General features: G+C 65.9%; 5 protein-coding genes across 5 annotated transcripts in view; 1 reads left to right on the forward strand and 4 right to left on the reverse strand.

Moving 5' to 3' along the window:
- EMIHUDRAFT_111087 (hypothetical protein) overlaps window positions 1–2,696 on the reverse strand; it is a gene marked incomplete at both ends in the record, with an annotated part of 4,706 nt that extends 2,010 nt beyond the window's left edge. Inside the window, 4 exons of the mRNA XM_005787256.1 lie at window positions 759–766; window positions 1,160–1,205; window positions 1,817–1,873; window positions 2,119–2,696. Of these exons, the coding sequence (XP_005787313.1) occupies window positions 759–766; window positions 1,160–1,205; window positions 1,817–1,873; window positions 2,119–2,696 (689 nt within the window). The remainder of the gene's footprint in view (window positions 1–758; window positions 767–1,159; window positions 1,206–1,816; window positions 1,874–2,118) is intronic.
- A 5,866-nt stretch (window positions 2,697–8,562) lies between these two features.
- On the reverse strand, window positions 8,563–9,883 carry EMIHUDRAFT_455489 (hypothetical protein). The gene is made up of 3 exons (XM_005787257.1): window positions 9,068–9,883; window positions 8,933–8,993; window positions 8,563–8,855 (listed from the first exon to the last, which is right to left on the reverse strand). The coding sequence occupies exons 1-3, from the start codon at window positions 9,779–9,781 to the stop codon at window positions 8,641–8,643; spliced, it is 990 nt and encodes a 329-aa protein (XP_005787314.1). The 5' UTR covers window positions 9,782–9,883; the 3' UTR covers window positions 8,563–8,640.
- Window positions 9,884–11,911: 2,028 nt separating this feature from the next.
- EMIHUDRAFT_363297 (hypothetical protein) lies at window positions 11,912–14,735 on the reverse strand. The gene is made up of 11 exons (XM_005787258.1): window positions 14,280–14,735; window positions 14,079–14,205; window positions 13,796–14,008; window positions 13,528–13,651; window positions 13,367–13,458; window positions 13,272–13,299; window positions 13,140–13,206; window positions 13,000–13,071; window positions 12,605–12,928; window positions 12,445–12,530; window positions 11,912–12,356 (listed from the first exon to the last, which is right to left on the reverse strand). The coding sequence occupies exons 1-11, from the start codon at window positions 14,665–14,667 to the stop codon at window positions 12,087–12,089; spliced, it is 1,791 nt and encodes a 596-aa protein (XP_005787315.1). The 5' UTR covers window positions 14,668–14,735; the 3' UTR covers window positions 11,912–12,086.
- A 3,783-nt stretch (window positions 14,736–18,518) lies between these two features.
- On the forward strand, window positions 18,519–19,603 carry EMIHUDRAFT_111090 (hypothetical protein; the record flags this gene model as incomplete). Its single annotated transcript, XM_005787259.1, has 4 exons — window positions 18,519–19,235; window positions 19,300–19,323; window positions 19,399–19,503; window positions 19,574–19,603. The coding sequence occupies 4 exons, from the start codon at window positions 18,519–18,521 to the stop codon at window positions 19,601–19,603; spliced, it is 876 nt and encodes a 291-aa protein (XP_005787316.1).
- Window positions 19,604–20,038: 435 nt separating this feature from the next.
- EMIHUDRAFT_455491 (hypothetical protein) lies at window positions 20,039–24,046 on the reverse strand (the record flags this gene model as incomplete). The annotated part of the gene is made up of 17 exons (XM_005787260.1): window positions 23,584–24,046; window positions 23,414–23,513; window positions 23,214–23,296; window positions 22,992–23,075; window positions 22,885–22,913; window positions 22,750–22,811; window positions 22,538–22,609; window positions 22,196–22,269; window positions 22,076–22,125; window positions 21,959–22,011; window positions 21,776–21,885; window positions 21,375–21,702; window positions 20,954–21,029; window positions 20,726–20,808; window positions 20,560–20,631; window positions 20,245–20,410; window positions 20,039–20,079 (listed from the first exon to the last, which is right to left on the reverse strand). Exons 1-17 carry the CDS (start codon window positions 24,030–24,032, stop codon window positions 20,039–20,041), a joined length of 1,932 nt encoding a protein of 643 aa, XP_005787317.1. The 5' UTR covers window positions 24,033–24,046.
- Between the last annotated feature and the right edge of the window lie 41 nt (window positions 24,047–24,087).

Below are 24,087 nucleotides of genomic sequence, written 5' to 3' on the forward strand. Positions count from 1 at the left end.
GTAAGTGGGAATGAGGATTCCCCCCCCCCCCCCATCTTTTCCTATCCGAACAAGCGTTCGCGCCCGTACGTGATCCGCCAGAAGAAGGAGGAGGCAGTGAGCGCTGCGCTGTCGGAGGATGACGCGGAGCCCGTAGTGGGTACGAGGGGGGGCTGCGAGCTGAACTGAGGGCCGCAGGAAGGCGGCCGAACACGGCGGAGAGCGTGTCCTCTCGAGCGCTGGACTGGTGGACTAGAGCCCGTCTAGATACGTCTCGCCGCCTTCTAGATAATCCTTCTAGAGCGCCTCGCCCCTCCTCGGAGGCCGGCTGTGGCGAGATCTGGGGAGATCCGGGGAGATCTGGGGAGATATGCCCCTCCTCGGAGGCCGACCCGCACAGCGAGCTGCCGCCTCCCCAGCCGCCCCCTCGCGCCCCTCGCGCCCCTCCTCCTCCCCGCCCCCCTCCTCCCCCTCCTCCTCCTCCTCCCCCTCCTCCGCCGCCGCCGCCGCCGCCGCCGCCGCAGCGCCGCGCGCGCTTCTCCGGGCCACGGAAGAGGGGGCGCCCGAGATTGCCCGAGATTGCCCGAGATTCGGCGAGGTTGGGGAGGGAGGAGCTGCGCGCAGCGAGAGGCGCACGGCCGCCCCTGCGCGGGGGAAGAGGTATGGGGGAGATTGGGGAGGCATGGGGAGGGACGGGGAGAGATGGGAGAGATATTGGGGGAGGGAGGTATGATCTGTGGGGGAGGTATGGGGGAGGTATGATCTGGGGGAGGTCGCACGTGCGCACCTACGCGCGGGGGAGAGTGATCTGGGGAGAGTGATCTGGGGAGTGTGATCGGGGGAGAGTGATCTGGGGAGAGTGATCGGGGGAGTGTGCGCCCCCCCCCGGCGGCACGCTGAGAACCGCGGCTGCACCTTCGGGTGGATCTCGGCTGCACCTCGGCGCACCTCGGCTAGACCTCGGCTGCATCTCGGCTAGATCTCGGCTGCATCTCGGCTAGATCTCGGCTAGACCCTCGCCGTCCCAGATCAGTGCGACCACAACCCGCGCCGTCTCGACGCAACGCCCCGCCGCCGCGCCGCCGCCGCCCTCTGCGCGCGCCTCCCCCTCCTCCTCCGGCCGCCCCCTCGCACCGGCCCTCGCCTTGCGCCGCTGCAGCCGATGGAAGCGGTTGCGCACGGAGTGCTCCGACCGCCCGCGCAGCTGGCTCGCGACCGCCGCCCACCTGGCGAAGAAGGTATATGGTTCCGGGGAGAGATGTGGGGGAGATATGGGTGGAGACATGGGGAGATATGGGTGGAGACATGGGGAGATATGGGTGGAGACATGGGGAGATATGGGTGGAGACATTGGGAGATAGGGGGGGAGGAGCAGCCCACCTGGTGGAGAAGGGACTGTGTGAGGGGCAGCGACGGGCTACTACCTACTTCCATTCTACGATGGGCAGGAACAAGCGATGCAGAGTGACTGAGAGGGCTGCACGCCCACCTGGTGAAGAAGGAAAGGGCGCACTGCACTCGACGGCAACTCACTCGGGGCTCGCAGACTCGCGACCGCCGCCCAGCCTGATCACTCGTCCCTCCGCCGGTCAACTCACCCGTCGGCTGCTGAGGCAGGGGAGCGCGCTCTGACTCGCGGCCGGCCGCCCGCCTGAGGAGGACGAGTGCATCACGATCAGATAGATGCGTTGCCTTGACCGCGTCTCGTCGAGGCTCACTCTCGCCGCCCGCCCGCACACACCTGCTCTCGCGGTCTCCTGCCGCCGCCGGGCCTGCGGCGCCGCTCGCGCGGGCGAGCTCCTGTTCACAGCTGGAGGTGTGAAGAGACGCTGCGCACAGCTCGCCTACTCCGAAGTCGGCGAGCTCCAGCAAAGCGGCATCCTCCTCCGCGGACCTTGGGCGTGGGGGACGAGGTCAGATCTGGGGACAGATCTGGGGACAGGTGGCTGACTAGGGGCCACCTTCCTGGTGGGCAGGGCTCCAGTGATGTGGTAGTGCTGCAGCGGTAGATGAGTGGAGAAGCAGTGCTGCAGCGGTAGATGAGTGTGAAGTGGTGCAGCGGCGGTAGATGAGTGTGAAGTGCTGCAGCAGCGGTAGATGAGTGGAGAAGTAGAACTTGAACAAATCTCCTCCGCGGACCAAAACGAAGCCTGGTGCCGCACGGGCGCCTCGGCATCCTCGCCGGCCGCCTCCTCGGTCTGATGAGCTGCTGCCGCCTTGGCCGCCTTGGCCGCCGCCTCGGCCGCCGCCGCGGTCTCGGCCTTCGCCGCCGCCGCCGCGTCCTCCGCACTTGCCGCCGTGTCCGCCGCCACCTCTTTTGCGGCTCGCGCCACATTCGCTGCCAGCGCCGCCGCCGCGTCGGCCGCCGCCGCCGAGGGCGCCGCGGCAGCGGCAGCTGCTGCCTTAGCGGCTGCTTTCGCACACTCGTCTGCAAAAGCTCGCTGGCAGAAGGTGCTATCCGGCGGCTCGTACCGCCACGGAACCGTCGGGCAGAGGGCTCGCCCGAACGCTCCCGCACTCTCCGGCGCCGGCGCGAGGCTGCTCTCTCGGAACACGGCCTCCGATTCGCCACGGTGCTTGCGCCACGCCTCTGGAACGGATTTGGCGATATGCCCGTCCGGGCCGTGGAAAACATTGTACGCTCGAGTCAGGCCCTGTCGTTGCCGCAGCTCGAAGCTCCAACCCGGCGGAAGGCTCGACAGGGTGTGGGCGCTCATTATCTCCTCTCTCTGACCGATGGCCTGCTTCTGACCGATGAACGGCGGGTTTTCTTTTTTCGGGATGAACTGCTAGATTGAATTCAATTGTGCTGCTCTCAAATCTAGTCTGGTTCCAAACGGCTTCAGCAATCCCGAGAAATTAAGACTTCCGGGAAGAACAAGCCTCTCTCACAGCACACTGGCACGACAAGGGCGCGGACTGGCGCGGACTGGCACACACACGGGAAGGACCATTAGACGTCACCGCACACCCGTCGCCCCCGCCCCCGCCCGGGAGAAAGCGACAGTTTGGGACGGCGGCAAGGTATCTTGCACTCCAGCGCTCCATGTGCAAGAACGCAGAGAAAGGACCGTGGGTGGTCCGGCGCACAAGTCCAACTCCCCCGTGCTGGACTGGCCCGGGGAAACGGCTTTATATGAAAAAGAAAACATCGGCGGGCACGTCGCACCGCATGGCGGCCGCGCTGCACCGCCCGCTGCTGGCGCGCGGCTGATCGCGGCGCCGACCCCGCGGCGGCGCCATCTCGCGCGGCGGGGCGCGGCGCTGCGTCGGCGCCAAAACGGAGGCGAGCTCGCGGCGCGGCCGCTGCGGCAAAACATCAACATCCTTCTCCTTCTCTTCTCGTCTCGTCTCGTCTTGTCGCGGGCGCGCACGTGCGCGAGGCGCGCCAAGGTCGCCGCGTTCGCTCCGCGAAGGCCGCGATTCGAACCCGGAGCCACCCGGCGCGGCGATAGCGCGCGGCGGCAAAAGGTGCGGGAAGCCCTCTTCTGAGGGAGTGCGGGGATAGGAGGAACGGGGTGCCCTTAGTCACAGCTTCCCCCGGGACATGTCCACGCTGGACGTCCCGGGACATGGCGATGGACGACCGGCCCTCGCGGGCCGGCGTGGGTGGGGCGGCGCGCGAGCCGCGCGCCTGCCCCGGGGGGGAGGACGCCTGCTGCGTCGCCTCCTTCCCTAAACCTGCCGACCAGTCCGCTTTTTGAGCAGGTGTGCCGCTGCGCGGCGCTCGCGCGGCGGCGGCGTGTGTGTGTGTGTGTGTGTGTGTGTGTGTGTGTGTGTGTGTGTGTGTGTGCGTGCTCCGAGATCGCCCGAGATAGCGCGGCGCGGCCCCGAGATCGCCCGAGATAGCGCGAGATCGCCCGAGATTGCGCGGCGCGGCCCGAGGCGAGGTGGATGGGTTGGGAGCGAGGGGGCAGAAGTGATCAGTGCGGTAGATCGGTCAGTCGGGGCGCGTGAGCCGGACTTGTGAGCCGGACGGCTTTCATTTCTCTCTGCGTTGTTGAGCCAGGACTCAACATACTCGTTCTGTTGCCGTCCCAAACTGTCAGGGGTGGGGCGCGCGCGGGGGCGGCGGGTGTGCGGGATGTCTCTTGCGTTTGTTTTCATAACATCGAAGGCTAAGCTCAAAAGAAAAACAGAACCGCCGCTTTTGGCGTCGGGTGTCCGTACGTCCCAGGTACGTCCCAGAGGGGTGCAGTTTCCCTCACGTGGGCTGCCTTACAGACCAACTGGTCCACACTTGATGGGGAGGCCGGACGAAATGGGCGCTGGCGGTGGCCCTCCCGCCTTGCACGACACGGGGGCTGGCGGCGTCCCTCCCGCCTCGCATGAAATGGGAGCTGGCGCCGAGGCAGTCTCCCGCAAGCGACAGCGCCCCTCGAAGCAGTGCTGGGGCCACGAGTTCTCCGGCAGCGCCTGCGAGCCGGTAGAGCCGCAGAGCGGTGCCTTTCGAGAGCACTTCTGCGCCGCCTGCCGAAACCGCGGCCTCTCGATCCCTGCGGACCGCATCTGGGCGGCCGTCACTGCGGAGGCGGCCAGCCAGAAGAACCGGCAGAGTGGCGGAGCGTGGAATGTCTCGGACGGCGGCCTCTTCTCCTCCTCCGCCTGGCCGGCACACCGCATCGTCAACCAAACGATGGGATGCGACGGGCCGCCGCTCGTGATCCTGCGCGAGCGGACGCCGCAGTGCCTGCCCGGCCTCTCGCGGCTCCCGCTCCCCGCCGGCTGCCAATCGGTCCACTTCAAGGTGCGATAGAAGGAGTAGCAGCAACCTCAATCCAAAGATCTGACCCCTATCCACGCCCAAGGTGCGAGGCACGCTCATCCCGACCTCGCCGGCCATACCTTGGCCCGCCCTGCTCGCCGCAGCGGCCACGCACGACGGAGAGCAGGCATCTCACGAGCCCGCACTCCGACATGACGCTCGACCCTTCCAACCCTGTTCACTTGCGGCCCCTCCCAACGGCTGCTGCTCTGCCCGCGCACCCTTGCGGCCCCTCCCGCACAAGGCGCGGCCTTCGCGGCGGCTGCTCGCGTCGCATGTGCTGGGCGCGTCGGCGGCGCCCCTCGCACATGCGGCACGGCCCGCGGCCTGGACGGGGACAGGTGCAGGTACCGCCCGACCCCCCTCCCGCCCCCGCCCCCCCCTTTTTGCTTCGCAGCTGCTCGCGCCCCCTGGGCCCTTGGCCCGTGCCCTCGCCCCCCCCCCCCCTCTCCCCCCCCCGCCCCTCTCCCCGCCTGCCTCGACCCTCCTCCTCCTCCTCCGCTTCCTCGCGCAGCTCAGCTTCGCCCGCTCCCGCATCGGCCGGCCAGTCCTCTTCCTCGGCCGGCGGCGATGGCATGGCCGTGGTCGGAGATCCTAGAAGCTGTCGGTGCCAGTGCGCGCCAGTCCCGTGCCCAGTCTGTCCCTAGATGCTGCAGATTGTCTTTGCATCCCGACTAGCGCACTCGAGAGGTCACGCACACCGTACTCCGCCGTTATCCGCCGTATTCCGGCGTGTACGCTGTGCTCACAGCCCGTGTACTCACGCGGTGCTCCGAGCACACTCCGCGAGACCGCACTCCCGCCCTAACGTCGGTGTGCTCCGAGCACACTGCAGGACGGGGCCCTCCGACCTGCCCTCGTCGCACGACACGCAAGAGCTGCCGCTCGCGATCGTCCAGTTTGCGGAGGAGGTGGCGCCAGCCCATCCTAGCAGCCCTCCACCCCCGCCGCCACCGCCGCCGTCGCCCGTAGTTTCCTCCACTCTCCGCGGCAAGCCCCCCTCACCCCCCCGCCCTCCAGCTGCATATCACCCCCCAACTGCCACCCACCGGGCTCCTTGCCTGTCCGGGTGTGGAGATGCGAGAGGGTTACCCGGCCCTTGACCCACCACTCTCTGCGTGTGGAGAAGCTGACCTTCCCTTCCCTTCCCACCAGGCGCGCTCCAACATGCAGCAACGCTGGTCCAACCTGCTCCTCCGAGACGGCGGCGCCGCAGCCACGGCAGGCGGCGCCGATGCCGGCGGTACGCCCGCGGCGCAAGGGACGGACGCGCAGCTGCAGTCTGCCATGTGCTCCGCTTTAGAGCCGACGGTGCTGCCGGCTCCGGCCGCCATCCCCGCCGCCACCGCGGCCGCCCCAGCTACCAACCCGGCCGCCGCCCCCGCGGCCTCCCCGGCCCACTTCACGTCTGTCTACGACCAAGCCGCCTCCGCCATCGCCGCAACCTCGCGTGCGGAGGGCGGGAGGCTCACGGCCCGCGACGGCCCCGCGGCGGCGCGCGGCGGCCTCGTCCCGGAGGCGCTCGGGCCGGCGCTCGGCCCGCTCGTGGCGCGCGCTGCCCTCGCACTGGAGCGCGACGCCTCCGTGTCGCTGTCGCCGCTCGACGGGCTCTCGGCGGAGGAGTCAGCTCTCAGTCTGCAGCAGAGTCTCTGCGTTTGAACAGGCAGCGAGATGGGGGCAGCGGATGGGGGCAGCGAGCTTTTCTTTTTTGTCTTTTTCTTCTTTCTACCACGGAAGGGCTTCTTGTCTAGTAAGTAGTACTTTTAGCTTACTGGGAGAAAAGAGAGAGGGGGGTGTTCTCTAGGCCCCTAAGGGCCCTACGCGCGGCGTGAGAGCTCGGAAGCGAGCTTTGCACGGCGATCGAGGATGGTAGTGCGTGACCTGCTAACATGCTCTGGACCAGCCGCCCTGCCTGAGCCCATACGCTCTGGCGACTGGCTCTGTGACGCTGCCGCCGCCCTCCTTGTTGGCGCGTGCGAGCTCGTCACGGAGGATGCCGCGAAGCTCATCAAGGCGGCGCGCTGGGTCTGGGAGCACGCGGCCCAAAGCCGGCTGCTTCGCAACGGCCATCCGTGGCAGCTCTTACTTCTGCACAGCATGCAGCGCGCCGCCGACCGCATCGAGGTGCTTGACGCTCGATCGGCGAAGAGCCACGAACATGACTGCCTCCTGCGACTCGTTCGTGGCGCAATGTCGGTGGCCGAGGTGGCGATTGAGCACTGCTGCTCGGCCGACGCGGTGGACTCAGAACCCGCCCGCGTTCTGAGCGAGCTTCGCAGCCGGGAGCGCGCGCTGGTGAACGAGAGGTTTGAGCTCATGGTCTACGGTGTGTATAACGCTGGCAAGAGCAGCCTGCTGAAGACGGGCTACCCGTCGCTGGAGCACATGCTGCCCATCTCCTCGAAGGAGTGCACTGCGCACCTTATCAAAATCGACGTCGGCGGCGGCACCAAGGGCGCAGACGTGCATTTCCACTGGAGCGCCGTCGCTGAATCGGACTCGACGCTGCGCGACTTGCTCCCGGAGAAGGCACGCGACTTCCTCGACGAGAAGACCATCGCCTTCGCCAGGGAATACGTCGCCGCTGGCTGCACGCTTTGGCCGGAAGGGAGCGAGCAGGAGTCGCCTCCGACGCTGCCACTTTCAGAGGAGGAGGTCAGCGCGTGGACTCGCGCAGATGGCGGCGGTCTCCCCGCCAAGAGCGTCAAACCCCTCGCCAGCGTTGTTGATCACATCTCGGTCAAGGTCGATGCCGGCGAGGATGACGACGGAGCGCTGCGTGTGCAGCGCCAGCCGTACAACATCATCGACGCTCCTGGGCTCGGGGCCGATGAGAGTCGACGAGACATTGCGGAGCGCCACCTGCGCAAGTGCGATGTGCCCATCGTCGTCGCCACCTTCGAGACACTCAGCCTCGCGGAGCTGCAGAAGGCGTTGCAGCGAATCAAAGATAGCGGCCACCAGCCAATAATCGTCATCACCAAGCTCGACGAGCAGATCCAGCGGCTCAGACGGGATCACCGTGGCCAGCACCTGCCTACCCTCGTGGAGACAAGCAAAGCAGAGGCGCGTGAGACGTTTATACAAGCTGGTTTCAACGGCGGGGACGTGCATTTCGTGTCGGCAGAATGGTACCAGCTCTCCCACGACGCAGGCGTCGACGAGATCCGTGCTGAGCTTGCGAGAGCGGGTCTGCCTCCCGACGCGGATGAGCGAAGAGTGGAGCGACCATGATGTTGATGAGTAGAGCGGCAACTGTGAGAAGTGTGTGTGTGTGTGTGTTGGGGGGGGGGGGGGACTGGTGTGACTGCCAGCGGTGACCTCACTGACACTGCTCAAGACTGGTCTCGCGCGTGGCGCGTCCCGCTCGCGGTGGTGCCGAAGCAAGGCGCGGCAAATAAATAAATAAAAACGGACACCTCTCTACTGTGAGATGGGTAAAAAGGAACAGGCCCCCGCCCTTGCGATCTTTGTGCAGGGTTCTTTGTGGGTGTGGTCGGCGACTAGCCGGGGTCGTCCTCCCGATGGGGGACTAGCACTAGCCGTCTTCCACATGGTCCCTCGGGTCCCTGCTGCTCCTAATCTCTTCGTACATCCTCCTGCTGATCTCCGCAAAGTCCTGCTCCCTCCCTCGTCTCGCCCTGCGCGTCTGCTCCGCCTCACCGTCTTCTGCCCTGCGTCGTCTGGCGACGGGTCCTCCATAGTCGGTCGAGGTCGCCGCCCTCCTCGCGCGGCCGCAAGTGGCGGACGTTTATCGTTTTTTTATCACGCACACATTGTCGGGGACTTGTGTGTGCAACGGCCAACCCGTGAGATCTGGTGCTCTTATTATCTGGGTAGGTGGGTTTACCGGGACACCCGACGGACGGTCACAACGCTTCTCCAGCACAATGAATTCACGAGCCGCCGCCCCCCCTTCCCACGTCCGCCCCCCGCACGGCCGCCGCGATCGCCTCGTCGAGCGCCTCCTCGGACGCGGGCGTCGCGAGCTTTGAGGCCAGCTTCGCATCGCCGCCGCGCACCACGTGCACGGCCACCTCGCCCCCGCGCGCAACCGCCGCCTCGCTCGCCGCCCGCACCGCACCGAGGTCGCAGTGCGGGTCCGCGTCGCCTACGGCTCCGCGGGAGCACGGCCTGACGCCCCTCGGTCCTTCAAGCAGGGCCGCGGGTGCGGGACGTCCGAGCTGCCGCATACGAGCAGGAGAGGGGGCGACTTGCCGCCCAGCGCGCGGATCGGAGCGTCGCGGACCTGCTACAACGCAGTTCGTGATCGAGGTGTGTGTTCCATTCCTAGTCACGAATCAATCGGGCGGGTTCGCGGACCTCGTATGCCCCGCCGCCCGCCGCCCGCCGCAGCAGCGGGTAGCCGAGCGCCACAACGCCGCAGATCGCCCGCCGAACGTGCGGAGGCAACACGTCTGCAGCAGCGTCTGCAGCGGCGTCTGCAGCGGCGTCTGCAGCGGCGTCTGCGGCGTCTGCAGCGGCGTCTGCAGCAGCGTCCGAGGGACAAGGCAGTTGCCGCGGCTCCGCGCCCGCGCGCCCCTCCCCGCCTGCGCCCGTCTCTCCTTCCGCCAGCAGCCCGGTCACCAAGTGAAGCGCCACCCGCGCCCCCAGCCCAGCTCCAACAAGCACAACGCGCTGGTGGCCTGCGGCGACGGCGGCGGCCGCCTCGGCGGCGTACGCCTCGACGAGGCGGGCAAAGTCGGTCGACGGCCGCGGGAAGTCGAAGGCGAGGACCGCGTCGCACCACGGTGCGAGCCGCTCCCGCCAGGCTCGCATCGACGCGTGAGAGGACGAGCCGCCCGCGCCGTGCGCGAGGACGACTGCGGTCCCGACGGTCGCCTCGCGCGGCTGGTCGGTCTCCACCTCCTCGCGCTCAAAGGCGGAGCGGGTCGGCTGCTGCGCCTTGAGCGCGGCGACGCGCTTCCGGCTCTTGTCACGCGCCTTCTCCACGCGCATGCTCTTGCCGGCCCGCTTCTTTGCCTTCTTCGGGCCGCCGGTCCGGTTCTTATTGCCGCCGCGCCGGTCCTTGGACATGACGCTGGGAGAGGCTGGAGGAGCCAGAGGCCGCTGCGAGGCTGGGGTGGTGTGGGCGCAAGTGGCGCGAGCAGCGGGAGCGAGCCAGCTGGCTCGCTGTGGTGGAGCGTGGAGCGTGGGGGGGCACGTAATTCTTTTTGTTAGCGCGCCAGTGTGGCGAACAGGCACGCGCGGTAACACAGAGGCTTGCACCCTTTTCGCCCTTCTCATCACTGCCCCGGCGCCCACTCCTCGACCTTCTTGGGCACCAACTGGTTCGACAGGTCCTCCCCATGGCCTAGGCAGCCGTGGGCGCCCTGACCCCACGAAAGGACGGCGCCGCTGGCGGTGACGGCGAGGCTGTGCATGGCCTCAGCCGAGACAGCGACGACGCACTGACCAGCGAAGGCCTCGATCTTCTTGGGCAGCGGTTGCTCCTGCGCGTCGCCGTGGCCCAGCTTGCCATAGGCTCCATTGCCCCAGCTCAGGACGGTGCCGTCGGCGGTGAGGGCGAGGTTGTGGCCGGCTCCAGCAGACACAGCGATGACGCGCCGCCCAGCCAAGGCCTCGACCTTCTTCGGCAGCAGCTGGTTCTGCCCGTCGCCGTGGCCCAACCGGCCGTCGCCTCCCAAGCCCCAGCTCCAGACGGCGCCGTCGGCGGCGACGGCGAGGCTGTGGAATCCTCCAGCCAACACGGCGACGACGCGCTGCCCCCCCAACGCCTCGACCTTCTTCGGCAGCAGCTGGGACTGCCCGTCGCCGTGGCCCAGCCGGCCAAAGTATCCATCGCCCCAACTCCAGACGCTGCCGTCGGCGGCGAGGGCGAGGCTGTGGTACGCTCCAGCCGACACAGCGACGACACGCTGCCCGGCGAAGGCCTCAACCTTCTTTGGCAGCAGCTGGTCCTGCGCGTCGCCGTGGCCCAATCGGCCATCACCTCCATAGCCCCAGCTCCAGACGGCGCCGCTGCTGGTGAGGGCGAGGCTGTGGTGGAGTCCAGCCGACACAGCGACGACGCGCCGGCCCGCCAAGGCCTCCATCTTCTTCGGCTGCAGCTGGATCCCCCCGTCGCCGTGGCCCAACTGTCCCCCACCTCCACCGCCCCAGCTCCAGACGGCGCCGTCGGCGGTGATTGCGAGGTTGTGGCAGTCTCCAGCCGACACGCTCACGGCACGCTCGTCGCCCAGCGTAGAGGAGAGGCGGGTCGGTGTGTTGAGCCCCGTCACGCCCTCGCCGTGGCCGAGTAGCCCTGGGCTGAACCACGGCGCAGAGCCGCACGACGAGAGCCGCCCCTCGCCGTCAATGAAGACGCTGTGCTGTCGGCCGCTGCCCTCGCCGGCAGGTTGGACTCGCGCAGCAGCGCAGAATAGCACAGCCACCGCACGGCGCAGCTCTCGTCCTCTGGCTGCGCTGGCAGCTCGAAGCCGCGCTCTTGCGCCCACAAGCGGATGCCCTGCTCCGCGCGAGCGAGTGAAAGAGCAGCGAGACGGCCGCGGCGCGAGCGATGTCGACGGGGCTGTCGCAGCGAGAGAGGGCGCGCTCGAGGAGCTCCCTGGGGAGGTCGAGGAGGCGGGCGGGCGGCGGCGCGTCTGGCGAGGGAGCGGCGGCGGCGGCGGAGGCGAGGGTGCGCGAGCGGCGGCGCGGCGGGGTGGACATCGCGAAGAAAAGAATTTTCAAGCCTCTCTCGCACGACACTGGGCACGGGACTGGCGCGCACTGGCACTAACACAGGTACACCACGGGAGCCGCCTAAACGACTCCTGCGAGGACGGCGAGGCACTTAGCTCCGTGCACTCGACCGCCCCCGCCACAGGCAAGCTCATTCACAATCTGCTCTGCGATTGCCGTGTGAAGAACGACTGAGATACGCTGCTTCTGCAGCCCCAGCCAGCGCTTGGTGGCCAAGTCACCTCATCGAGGTGCTGGGCCCGCGTCAGCTTGTTCTGCAGCACGTTCGCCGCCATCCAGAGGATCTCGCCAACCAACCCCCTTCCCGAACCCACCGAAAAACAATTCAGCAATTTCTCGCACGACGCTAGGCACGGGACTGGCGCGAGGAAAAGTAAATTACGCGCTAGGCTAGACATCGTATGGCGGATAAAAAACGCGTACGCGCGAGAAATGGGTATCAGGCGGTACGTCGCTGGCTTTGCGGGGCTGCAAATAGAAATTTATAATAGACACCCGCTCGGTGCAGCCCCTGCCAAGAATCCAGCCCGGCAGCCCGAGGCGAGAGATATGCTGGCCGAGAGCCGAACGCCGATGTACAATCTCGCGCTCTCTCTGCGCGAGCGTGAGCTCTTCGGTGCAACCTTGATCAACCGGCTTACCGGCGGCCGGTGTGGAAGAAGTGAAGCACCAGGGCGAAGCAGGCTTGGAAGAAGAGGCCAAAGCCAATGAGGGCGCCGAGGTCGCGACCGACGTCCACCTTGTCGAAGGAGTAGAACTTGAGCAGCTCGTGCCCGGAGGCAAAGGGCGCGCTGTCGTCGAACTCCTTGATCGGCTCGAACTCGTTGTACATGAAGACGCGGTACGAGTACGAGTGGAAGCCGATGTGGTACACCCAAATGAACCAGGGCGGGATGTCGTCCTTGACCTAGCAGGAGTCGATAGCAACCCCAGTTCCAAAGATCGCCCCCCCCCACACACACACACGCCCGAGCGACTAGCACAAGCGACGTGACCTTGAAGGCGCCCTCGCACAGCATGAAGAAGCCATAGACGCCCGCGCCGAGAGCGATGCCGATGATGTAATGCGGCACCAGCGCGCCTATGTGTGTTGGTGCCGAGGTAACAGGCAGCACCGCCCGGCGTCAACAGAGCAGGCAAACAGAAGCCGCGCGCCAACGAGGCACATGAACCCCTCGGCGGCGACGAGCGAGCAGAAGAGCGCGGCGAAGAAGGTGCCGAAGCCGTTCAAGCCGGCCAGCGGCACCACGCACGCCGTCGACAGGATCGAGATGAGGGCGAGGCCGGGCAGCGAGCAGAGGAAGTTGGCCGAGACCCAAGAGACGACGCCGTAGGCGCCGTTGGATCGCTCGCGAAGGAACGAGGAGCGCTCCATCATGAAGAAGGGGAGGACGGCGACCGACATGAAGACGAGAAAGGCGGCGATGTAGAAGAGCATCGAGGTGCGCGAGTTGATGGACGAGTAGTCGTACTCGTCGCCTAATCTCGGGGTCGTCTCGGGTCGTCTCGAGTCATCTCGAGTTGAGACGGCGCGCAGTCGTGCTCGTCGCCGAGGCCGATGTACATCAGGCCGATCATCAAGCAGAGCATGACGTACATGACGAGCCGCACCCAGTAGATGCCTATTGCACGAAATCAGTACGAGTGAACGGAAAGTCGATGAGTGACGACGAGTCGCGCCCGGCAGTGCCCGGATTCTTGGCGTTGTTGAGGCTGAAGCGGTGGCAGAGCGTCAAGAAGGAGCTGAGCGGGGACACCTGTTAGCACTCACTTGACGAGTCATGACCGCTAATGACGCCACGAAGGAGCTGAGCGAGGGCACCTTCGAGCTGCCGGCCGGCGCCTTCTTGCTGCCTGCCATCGCCTCGGCGACCTATTCACAGCTTGAGGTGTGAAGAGGCGCTGTTCACAGTCTTGCTGCTTGCCATCGCCTCGGCGACCTTCGCGACGACCGTGGCGCGCTCTGCGCTGTCGCCGTACTTGAGCACGAGCGCCGCGTCGTAGCGCTCGGGGAAGTCCGAGTTGACCTGTTCACAGCTCGAGGTGTGAAGAGACGCTCTTCACAGTCTGAAGTTCACGGGGAAGTCCGAGTTGACCAGCTGGAGCATGAAGTCGGCCGGGTTGTACATCGGCGGACACGCGTGGCCGTGAGCGGCAAGGTAGGAGGGGATCTCGGCGGCCTTGCCGTAGAAGACGGTGTGGCCGCCTGCGGGAAGGTTCCGAGAAGGCTCCCCGCGAGTCTCCGTGTGAAGATGCCTTGCCACAGAGCGTGGCCGCCTAATCACACAATTCAAGCCGCTCCGTCATTGATTGGCGGTCTCTCCTCGCCGCCGAAGGGCGGTGTGGCCGCCCGAGAGCAGCAGGACGTTGTCAAAGAGGGCCCAGAGCTCGCTGCTCGGCTGGTGGATGGTGAGCGCAATGGCGTGCCCGGCGCGCGCCATCGCCTTGAGCCGCTGCATCACGCCAAAGGCGGAGGCCGAGTCGAGGCCTGACGTGGGCTCGTCGAGGAGGAGGATGGCGGGCCGCTTGACCAGCTCCACCGCCAGCGAGAGGCGGCGCCTGTGGGACGTCTCGGAAGTGTCGTGGACGTGTCCTGGACATGACCAGCTCCACCAGCGAGCCACGGCGCCGCTGCCCCCCGCTCAGTCCCTTGCGGAAGATGTCGCCGACGATGGTGTCGCGGCACGACTCGAGGCCGACGAGCCTCAGCGTCTCCTCCTCGAGTGCGCGCGTCTCCTCGGCGCTGGCGCCGTAGCCTGCGCAATGGGGGTGGTGGTGAGCTCTGGATGAGCGTGGCGACAGGGACGCGGCATTTGAGCTGGGAGCGCGCCGTGGTAGAAGCGGACGGCGAATCGCAGCGACTCTGCAACGGTGAATACGCCGAGGAGCGAGTCCTCTTGACCAACGTAAGAGAGCACGCGGCTGCGCTGTGCGAACGAGACTTGCGTGTGGCCGTTGAAGGAGACGGTGCCGCTGAGCTTGTGCGATCTGGTCCGGCCAGACACCGCATCGAGCAGAGTAGTCTTGCCACAACCCGAGGGTCCCATCACGGCGAGCATGTCGCCCGAGCTGAGCATGCCGTCTGTCGGCTGGAGCACGGTCTTGCCCTTTACCGTCACGCTGAGGCTGGACCACTCGACGCTGGTGGCACTCGCGATCGTGCTGCTGGTGCGTTCGAGCGGGCGAACGCCGGCCTCGGGGTCCATTTCCATCGCCATGAGCCGTCCTGCACCTTGGGGTTGGTCAGGAGAGAGACGCCGCCCTACCTTGTCTTTGGTCAGCAGAGAGTCGCTGCGAAAGCAAGCAGATGTCACGGCGCTGCGTTTCTTTTTTGATGTGGTTTGGGTTCTCCTCCTCTGGTCGCTTCCGAGGATTCTTGCCACCGGGTTGGGCTACAAAGAGCCGCCGCGAAAGCAAGCAGATGTGTCCAGACGCGTTTCTTTTTATGCGCGTTGCATAACACGTGCCTCCAACCTGTTCGTACTCTTAGGTCCATAAATAAATAAATAAAACGGGCACGCCAAACGAGGGTGGGAGAAGGACAGGGTCCCCACCTGCACGAGCAGGATCTTGTAAGGACGATCAGGGACACAGGGGAACAAAACAAATCTCTCTCTTGAGCACTTGAGCACTGGATAGGGCCGATTCCGCGTGGTACGGGACCCCTCGATCGTCTCGCCCTCCCTCACTGGTGTGTTCATTGGGGGGGGTCATAACAAACACGGTACAGGATCGAGGTGCACGCCGCCGAAGCAGTGTCGTCCCCCCTCTCCCCGACGGCGATGGCGGTGTGACCGATCGAGCTACAAGAGGAGCTTGTTCAGCAGGATCCGGGGTAGTCAGATGCACTACCTCACTGGGCCTGAGATCATCGTACGACGCCTCCCATCACCGTCTCGGGTTTGTGTGGAGTCGAACCACTCCGGGGTGGGCAGGCCCACCAATTTTCGTTTCGTATCTTCCCTGCACCTGCAGGAGAGGGCGAGAGAGGGATGAGTGGAGCTGGGACGGAGGGGAGAGGAGGAAAGGAGGGGGGGGGGGGCTCAGCCGTGCAAAAAGCATCAATTAACAATAGTAAGGAAGACATATTGCCCGGCCGTTCATGAAGTCCGTCTCGATTTTGGTTTTTTCCCCACAGACCACTCGGGCAACTTTTACGAGAGGCAAAGCTTTACTTGACCACTCGACCACTCGGGCAACTTTTACGAAAGGCAAAGTTTTACTTGACCACTCGGGCAGATTCGATTGCATTTTACCACTCGGGCAAACTCGATGAAACGGACGGAAAAGCGCGTTTGCGACGGCTCGCCGGAGAGCATGCATGGAGCGGCCGGTGCGCCGCCGCAGCGCACCGATGGAGCCTGCGTCGCGGTTCAATCCACTGACGCCGCAGCACCGCGACACATTCTCCAAGCACGGCCTCTGGCATTGTGATTGCACAGAGAGCGAGCAATAGGCGCCAAAAGCACAGATCTGTGTGCAGTGGCTCTCCATGTCGGTCGCGCCCAGCGAGAGGACAACCACGGGCCTCGGATGCTCGCCCGGACGCGAGCCCACCGTGCGAGTTGCGGACCCGGAGGCGGCCGGCCCAGCTCACCCCCAGAGAGGCATGCCCAGGGTCAGGCAAAAAAGGGGGGGTGTTTTCCGTCCGTCCAATCTAGCTCATCTCTCTCTCACAGGGGAACGGGAGCGGGTGGGAGCGCATCGCGACACGGAGGGGGGCTGGGCAGGGTTCACCCACACGACAGGGTCCCAGGGATTCCCCTCTCGTATAGGACAGGTTGCACCCGGCCACGGGGGCAGGCGCGGGCCTCCTACTGGGTAGGTCCTCAGCAATGTAGGGGCAGGCGTTTTTCTTTTCTCGCGATGTCCACCCCGCCGCGCCGCCGCTCGCGCCGCCTCGCCTCCGCCGCCACCGCCGCTCCCTCGCCACGCACGCCGCCGCCCGCCCGCCTCCTCGACCTCCCCAGGGAGCTCCTCGAGCGCGCCCTCTCTCGCTGCGACCCCGCCGACATCGCTCGCGCCGCGGCCGTCTCGCTCCTCTTTCACTCGCTCGCGGAGCAGGGCATCCGCTTGTGGGCGCAAGAGCGCGGCTTCGAGCTGCCGGCGCAGCCAGAGAGTGAGAGCTGCGCTGTGCGGTGGCTGTGCTATTCGGCGCTGCTGTGCGAGTCCAACCCGCCTGCGAGGGCGGCAGCAGGAAAGCAGCACAGCGTCTTCATTGACGGCGAGGGGCGGCTCTCATTGTGCGGCAGTGAGGCAGGCTTTCCAGGGCTACTCGGTCACGGCGAGGGCGTGACGCGGCTCAACAAGCCGACCCGCCTCCCATCGCTGGGTGAGCGTGTCGTGAGCGTGTCGGCTGGTGTCGGCCATAGCCTCGCCCTGACCGCCGACGGCGCTGTCTGGAGCTGGGGCCATGGAGCCTGGGGCCAGCTGGGCCACGGTGACGCGCAGGAGCAGTGGCAGCCCAAGAAGCTCGAGGCCTTTGCTGGACAGCGCGTCGTCGCTTTGTCGGCTGGAGTTGGCCACAGCCTCGCCATCACCGCCGACGGGGCTGTCTGGAGCTGGGGCGTTGGAGACTTTGGCAACTTGGGCCACGGCGACGAGCAGCGGCAGCTGCTGCCAACGAAGGTCGAGTTCTTGGCGGGGCGGTCCGTCGTTGCCGTGTCTGCTGGATCCCGCCACAGCCTCGCCCTCACCGCCGACGGCGCCGTCTGGAGCTGGGGCTGGGGATGGGAAGGCAAGCTGGGCCACGGCGACGAGCAGGACCAGCTGCTGCCCAAGAAGGTCGAGGCCTTGACTGACCAGCGCGTCATCACCGTGGCGGCTGGAGGGGCTCACAGCCTCGCCATCACTGCCGACGGCAGCGTCTGGAGCTGGGGCAGTGGAGCCTTCGGCCAGTTGGGCCACGGCGACCGGTAGAGCCAGCCGCTGCCCGAGAAGGTCGAGGCCTTGGCTGGCCAGCGCGTCGTCGCTGTGTCGGCTGGAATTGCCCACAGCCTCGCCATCACCGCCGACGAGGCCGTCTGGAGCTGGGGCGGTGGAGGCTTAGGCAAGCTGGGCCACGGCGACACGCAGTACCAGCCGCTGCCCAAGAAGGTCGAGGGCTTTCCTGGCCATCACATCGTCGCTGTCTCGGCGGGAGTCTACCACAGCCTCGCCCTCACCGCCGACGGCGCTGTCTGGAGCTGGGGCGGTGGAGCCTCCGGCAGTCTGGGCCACGGCGAGGACCTGTCGAACCAGCTGCTGCCCAAGAAGGTCGAGGAGCAGGGAGGGTGAGCGCGAAGGCCCAAGGTATGAGTTCTGACGTGTTATGAGTCGTCTCGGTCCTTTTGATCAACAAAACACGGTCGGGAGAATAGGGAGAGGGGTGTTGTGTTCTCTAAGCCCCTAAAAAGGCCCTATAGACGCGTGGCCGTGGGCGTGTGAGCTGTTGAGGCTTTGAGCGAGCTCGGAAGCGAGCATAAGTATTACTCTAGCTGGAGCTTTGCATATGTCGATTGAGCCATCTCGAGGATGGGGCGCGCGGGTTCACCCCCTGTAGACCACCCAGCTGGTCGTGACTTCCCACGAATAGCCAGCTCCACGGCCAATGTTTACCGCCATATCGAGAGCAAGGCCGGGCCTACTTGATATGAGATCAGCAAACTTATGTTTTGCAGCGAAGGAAGGAGAACGACATAGGCAGAGCGACAGGGAGAGAGAAGAGAGAGAGAACGTACGTACAGGAACGCCTGGGATTGGAGGATCCGCAGCGGATCCCAATCGATCGCAACGAGTTTCTGCCTTGCGGCTGCGACGTGCGTGCTTGCGTCCCAGAGTGCCCTCGCGCAGAACCAACGCATCTCCCACAACGCATCAGCACGTGCTCGAGTCCCTACGAATATCGAGTCGGTCGCCCATTTGCCGCGGCATGGAAACCCTCACAAAGGAGAACGGCGCGGCTGGCGCTCGGAAGAGCTTGAGGGCGTGCAGGCGCACCTCAGTCATCATCGAACCTCACGCAGCACCGAATCGGCCCCTCGGGCTGGCCATTGGAGTCGGAGGAATGCTCTTGGGGACGCCAGATGCTATGGCACTTCGCTTTCAGGAGCAATACGGTGGCACCGATGAGACCATTGGGTTCTGGCGCTTCATCGTGTCTGCCGCTCTCACACTCGTTTTTGGTATCGTGACAGCTGGCGGAGTATCGAAGCTATTCTCCACCCTTGCTTCATCAGCTTGCGGTCTGGCGGTTGCCTCTGCGCTAGGCATCTGCACCCAGTCTGGCTTCTACTACTCGCTAATGCTTCTCGACCCAGCCAAGGCATTCCTCTTCATCTCGCTCTCCCCTGTCTGGGCTGCCATTCAGGGCAAGCTGCTCTTGGACGACGACCTACCCCAACGAACCGTCGTGACCATGATTGTCGCCCTGATTTCCGTCCTCGTCGCGATGGTACCGGACCTCTTGAGGCTTTTCGAGCATGGCTGGGAGGCTGCAGACGGCTCGGAGCGAGTACTGTTGCTGATCCCCTTCATGACGGGATTTGCGATGGCCACGCTCACATCATGGGCGCGCTACTGCGGGACAAGATGGCCCGAGACCGACCTAACCACAACCGGATTCTTCGCATCCCTCGGCAGCTGCGCCCTCTTCTACGCTTCCCTTCACCGCCGCGATGGGCCCGAAATCGACTTGACAGGCGGGCTTCAGCTTGGCTTTTGGGGATGGCTCATCCTCAGCAAGGCTGGGACCACCGCGTTCGATGTCTCTATGTTTCACGCCGCACGACACCTCAAGGGGGCTGAGGTATGGGCTGCTAGGACGAAAGCATCGCGGCGCCGGCCACCCCGATTTCTCTCGCTCCTGATAGGTTGAGCTGATTATGCTCGGCGAGGTGCGAGAACCGCGTTTGAGGCCGAGTCAAGCCCCTGCCCACTCCCTACGCTCTAAGAAACCCTCAACACCGCAGGCAGCCTTTTCGCCGCTGTGGGTCTTCTTGGCGTTCGGGGAGACGCCTACAGCTTGGACGCTTGCCGCCCTGGGGCTGTTGTTACTAGCTCTCGCTGGTCACGAGGTGTGTTACGCGCCCGTCTGCGCGCGGGTTGGGGTGGTGCGTGACGGAGGCTGAACGCCCTGCGCTGTAGGTTGCGGGAATGCACGCTCAACAGGCATGAACGAAAGGTGCGAGACGGATTGGAGCCCATTCCTCTGGAGCGTGCAGTGGGTGGGAGACCGCCACTTCAAGAGGCTTCCGCTGGGACCACGTTGCTCGTTGGCCGATCCGTGTGTTTTCAGCCTGGGGCTGGGCCTTGCGCGTCTCGAGAGAAGAAACACGAAAGTCGAAGACGTCGGCGAGCAGGAGAGCAGATCCCCCATCGGGAGGACGACCCCGGCTAGTCGCCGACCACACCCACAAAGAACCCTGCACAAAGATCGCAAGGGCGGGGACCTGTTCCTTTTTACCCATCTCCTAGTAGAGGTGTCCGTTTTATTTATTTATTTAGGAGAGCAGAGCATGCCGGCCGCGAGGCGCGAGCGCCGCGCCGGCTTCATTCTCACCTCAAGAATATTTGCACTTTATGCTTCATTTTTATGCAAGCACCCATGATTTAAGTTGAGAAAAAAAAGAACGCGCGCTGGCCGCTGCGGCCTGCGCGGGCACCAGCGACGGCAGCTGCCGCCGGACGGTACGCGCTCTCTCAGCACACCCACCAGCGGCCGCCGCCCGACGGCGCCTCCTCCGGCGGCATGGCCGCCGAACAGACCACCGCGCGCTGCCCCGTCGCCCCTCCGCCGCTGGCGCTGCGGCCCACACGCACGCGCGCGGGCACAGCCCGCATGTCGGCCGCCCTGCCGCGCACGCCCCCAGACGGCGAGCCGGCGTCGACGGTCACCGGCGGCGTGGAGAGGAGGTGTGCGTGGTCCGCCCAGACGTGGAGCCCCGCCCCGAGCCCGTACCGAGAGCCGTCGGCGTCCCAGACCTAGCGAAGCCACAGCCGGGAGCCAGCCGAGAGTCAGCCCCGTGGCAGAGCAGCGTGCCTTCTCGAGCGCTCGTTGAGAGACAGGGGGGGGAGATGGCTGTTGTGCATCGTGTTTTGCATCGCGATGCAGCATCTGCGCTCTCGCGTACCACGTCGAGCGCGAAGCCCTTGACACGAGCGCCCGTGACGGCCCAGTGGCGCAGCGTCGTGAGCGGACGCACCTCGAATGAATTCGTAGAGGCTTATGGTTGGTGACTCCACTCGCCCCCCCCCCCCCGTGGCTGCCCGGTGGCGCGACGTCGTGGGCGGAGGCACCTCGACGAACTCGGCCCCTGCGCGGAGGCCCGCGACGCCTCCGAGCACGAGGTCGGTGAAGGAGGAGTGGAAGTAGTGGTCGCCTGCTCACCAGTCGACCAGCCGGGAGTCACTAGCCAGAGCGGTCGGCCAAGGAGGAGTGGAAGTGGCGGTCGCCACGCTCGGGTCATCTCGGGCCATCTCGGCTCATCTCGGCTCATCTCGGCTCATCTCGGAAGTAGCGGTCGCCACGCTTCGCGAGCCAGTCGCGCCCGTTGGAGGCTCCAAGCCCGCCCGCGCCCGCCCAAGGCCGCACGCCGTGCAGCTTGCGCCTCGTGATCCAGTAGCCGTCGTCGGGAGATATGCGGAGATATGGGGAGATGTGCAGCTTGCGCCTCGTGATCCAGTAGCCGTCGTCGGGAGATATGGGGAGATATGGGGAGATGTGCAGCTTGCGCCTCGTGATCCAGTAGCCGCCGTCGGGAGATAGGGGGAGATATGGGGAGATATGGGGAGATATGCAGCTTGCGCCTCGTGATTCAGTAGCCGCCGTCGGGAGATAGGGGGAGATATGGGGAGATATGGGGAGATATGCAGCTTGCGCCTCGTGATTCAGTAGCCGCCGTCGGGAGATAGGGGGAGATATGGGGAGATATGGGGAGATATGCAGCTTGCGCCTCGTGATCCAGTAGCCGTCCTCGGGGTGCAAGTCCTCGTCCACGTGCGGAGGCGCCCTCCCCTCGGCACGCGCGCGGGTGTGCGCGCGTGCGTAGGTCAGCATCAGCGCCTCCCATGCGGCGATGCCGGCGTGGGGCTGCGGCGGGTGAGTCTGCAGCAGCTCCGCGAGCGCGGTGGCGGCCTTGGACACCTCAAACGGCCACACGGGGCCGTTCCAGTTGCACTGTGCGGCGTTGGAGAAGTTGTAGCATTGCGAGCGCCGCTCGGTCGTCCTCGGACCCCACGGGGAGGCGAAGCCCTTCGCGTCGTGCAGCTGCGCCCTGAGGAGGAGGAAGAATCACACGGTCAACCAGCTAGCGATGGAGGAGGCCCTTCGGGTCCTGCAGCTGCGACCAGGCGGTGGCGAACTTGCGCGACCGGCCGGCTGGGGCGGCGGGGACCGCGCCGAAGTACCACGGCGAAGTGAGTGCCGACAGCTCGCGGACCGGGACCAGCTTGCCGACCTGGGGTAGTCGTGAATGGTGTGAGTCGACAAGGGGCCTCCGGCTCGCGGGCAGGGGACAGAGCTTTGCCGACCGGCCACCCTCGCTCCGGCGGGCAGGCGCGTCCCCGCGGGCAGGCGAGGCAGCCTATTCACAGCTCTTCTGCTCACACCTCTCCTGTTCACAGCTCCTCGCGGGCAGGCGAGGCAGCCGAAGTAGGTCTGCACGGACTGGCTGTTGCCCTTGGTCGGCGAGTCTTTCCTGCCGCCACGGCCAAGTGCGTGAACGGCGTCTCTTCACAGCCGCTGCCCCCTCGGCCGGCGACCCCTTCCTGCGGTACCACGTGATCTCGGCGTGCAGCGATTTGGGCGGCGGCTGCGCGAGGGTGGTGAAGAAGGAGAGGTCCTATTCCGATTCCATTCTCGTTATGATTCGGGCGGGGCGGTTGCGCGAGGGTGTTTGACAAGGGGAGGTCCTCCGACCATAGCCGCTCCAGCACCACCCCCCTCCACCTCGCGGCCTCCTCCTCAAACTGCGCCGACAGCGTTGCGTTGCCCGCGGCGGCGGCGGCGGCGGCGATGGCCGTCGCTTCGGCGAACATGACAGCGTTGATGGTGGGGCGACAACCTACCATTACGCCTCATTTCTCGGTCGCGTCTGGCTCCATCGCTACTGACCGCGTCGACGGTGGGGGCGGCACGCCGTCGAGCGTCGCCGAGTTCTCTTGCCCGTCGGCGTGGCAGCTCTGGAACATGCAGCGCGCGCCTGGGGGGGTGGGGTGGGGGGGGGTGGGGGGGGGGGGGGCAGGCTCGGCCAGCCTCGGGCTCGGGCGATCTCGCAGGTCTGGAGTGTGCGGCGCGCGCCCGTGTGGTAGTGGGTGCGCACCCAGTCGCGGTAGTTTGCCTCGAGTGCGGGCAGCAGCTCGTGCGCTAGCGAGCCGGCCGCCCCTGAGTCACGGTGGCGAGCTCATCACGCTTGATTGCGTCTTTTTCTTTTTTTCTAGCCTCGAGCCGGGCGGACCAGGCCGCGCATCGACGAGCAGCGAGTGCCTCCACACCGAGTGGGCGGGCCTAGAGGGGCGGAGGCCGAACACTCTGTGGTTTCGTCAGTCGTCACGAGCGACTTACCTGCAGGGGTGAGCCAGCCAAAAGGTGTACTGCTTCCTCCAGCCGGCGCCGCGCAGCCAGAAGCGCGCGTAGTCGCCCGCGTACCTGGGAACAGCGTCTATTCACACCGCCTGGCTGTGAACAGGCCCTCTCCGCGCGTAGTCGCCCGCGTACCTAACAATATATTATTCTTCATAAAGAGCTGCGCGTATTGATTAATGATTCGCGCAGTCGCCCGCGCACCGGCCGTCCTTGACCCAGCGAGCCTCCGCAAAGTGGTGTCCAGCCGGGCAGACGATGGTGTTGGCGGGCCCGCTCCACGGAACCTGTGAACCAGGCAGCGAGTCGAAGAGGAGTCTCACGTTCCTTCTTGCGGAGCTTTCCTGGCGGCGTCTCGGAATCGTCTCGGAAGTGTCTCGGAAGTGTCTCGGAAGTCACGACACCTTCTTGAGGAACTCGGTGATGACGTGGCAGCCCTTTGGGTCGCAGCCGGGTGTGCGCTGGCTCTTCGGCGCGCGAGCGAGGTGTAGGTGGAAGACGCGCCTGTCGACGGCGCGTCACAGAGTGAAGGTGGGGCGCAACCGAGAGATGACGTGCGAGGTGGAGGCGGCGCCAGCGGTACCAGTAGGCGGTGTTGAGGTCCTCGTCAGAGCTGTGGAAATAGGGGACGTGCTGCTCCACCCACGCCCGCGACTCGTTTAGGACAAAAGCGAAGGGCGCAGTCTCGATTTGCGGAGGTCGCAGGCGCGGCGATGGTGGCGGCGGCGGCGGCGGCGGCGGCGGCGGCGGGCGCAGGCGCGGCGGCGGCGGCGGAGGAGGTGGAGGCGGAGGAGGATTTGGAGGTGGTGGCGGCGGCGACTGCCGCATTAACTTCACGGCAAGCAGGATCCGGCCCGCTGCAGCTGGCGCAAAGGTCGCGCTGCAGAGCGTGAGTGCGACCACGGTGGCGAGACGCAGCGGCCAGATGCTTGATGCTCGCTCTGGGCGCGGTCGAGCGTTGGGTGAAGAGGGGTCCAGCGGCGCGTACTCGCCGGCTGGGTCAGCCCAGAGTAGACCGGCCATGATAAGTGGCTGATGACACACAGGGCGTCGGAGGATTTCTTCCTTTTCGTTGCTG

This window comes from Emiliania huxleyi (genome assembly GCF_000372725.1).
Source record: "Emiliania huxleyi CCMP1516 chromosome Unknown EMIHUscaffold_144, whole genome shotgun sequence".
Taxonomy (NCBI): Eukaryota; Haptophyta; order Isochrysidales; family Noelaerhabdaceae; genus Emiliania; species Emiliania huxleyi.

What these genes read in the sequence shown, in the direction of transcription:
- EMIHUDRAFT_455489 (XM_005787257.1), bottom strand. Translation starts at nt 9,781, where the DNA reads ATGTCCAAGGACCGGCGCGGCGGCAATAAGAACCGGACCGGCGGCCCG. An exon ending in CGGGCGGCGGGGCATACGAG is followed by an intron (nt 8,994 to 9,067) that starts GTCCGCGAACCC and finishes GCGTTGTAGCAG; the next exon opens with GTCCGCGACGCTCCGATCCG. An exon ending in CCCTCTCCTGCTCGTATGCG is followed by an intron (nt 8,856 to 8,932) that starts GCAGCTCGGACG and finishes GCGGAGCCGTAG; the next exon opens with GCGACGCGGACCCGCACTGC.
- EMIHUDRAFT_363297 (XM_005787258.1), bottom strand. Translation starts at nt 14,667, where the DNA reads ATGGCGATGGAAATGGACCCCGAGGCCGGCGTTCGCCCGCTCGAACGC. An exon ending in CGCCGTCCGCTTCTACCACG is followed by an intron (nt 14,206 to 14,279) that starts GCGCGCTCCCAG and finishes CCCATTGCGCAG; the next exon opens with GCTACGGCGCCAGCGCCGAG. An exon ending in CAACAACGCCAAGAATCCGG is followed by an intron (nt 13,072 to 13,139) that starts GCACTGCCGGGC and finishes TTCGTGCAATAG; the next exon opens with GCATCTACTGGGTGCGGCTC.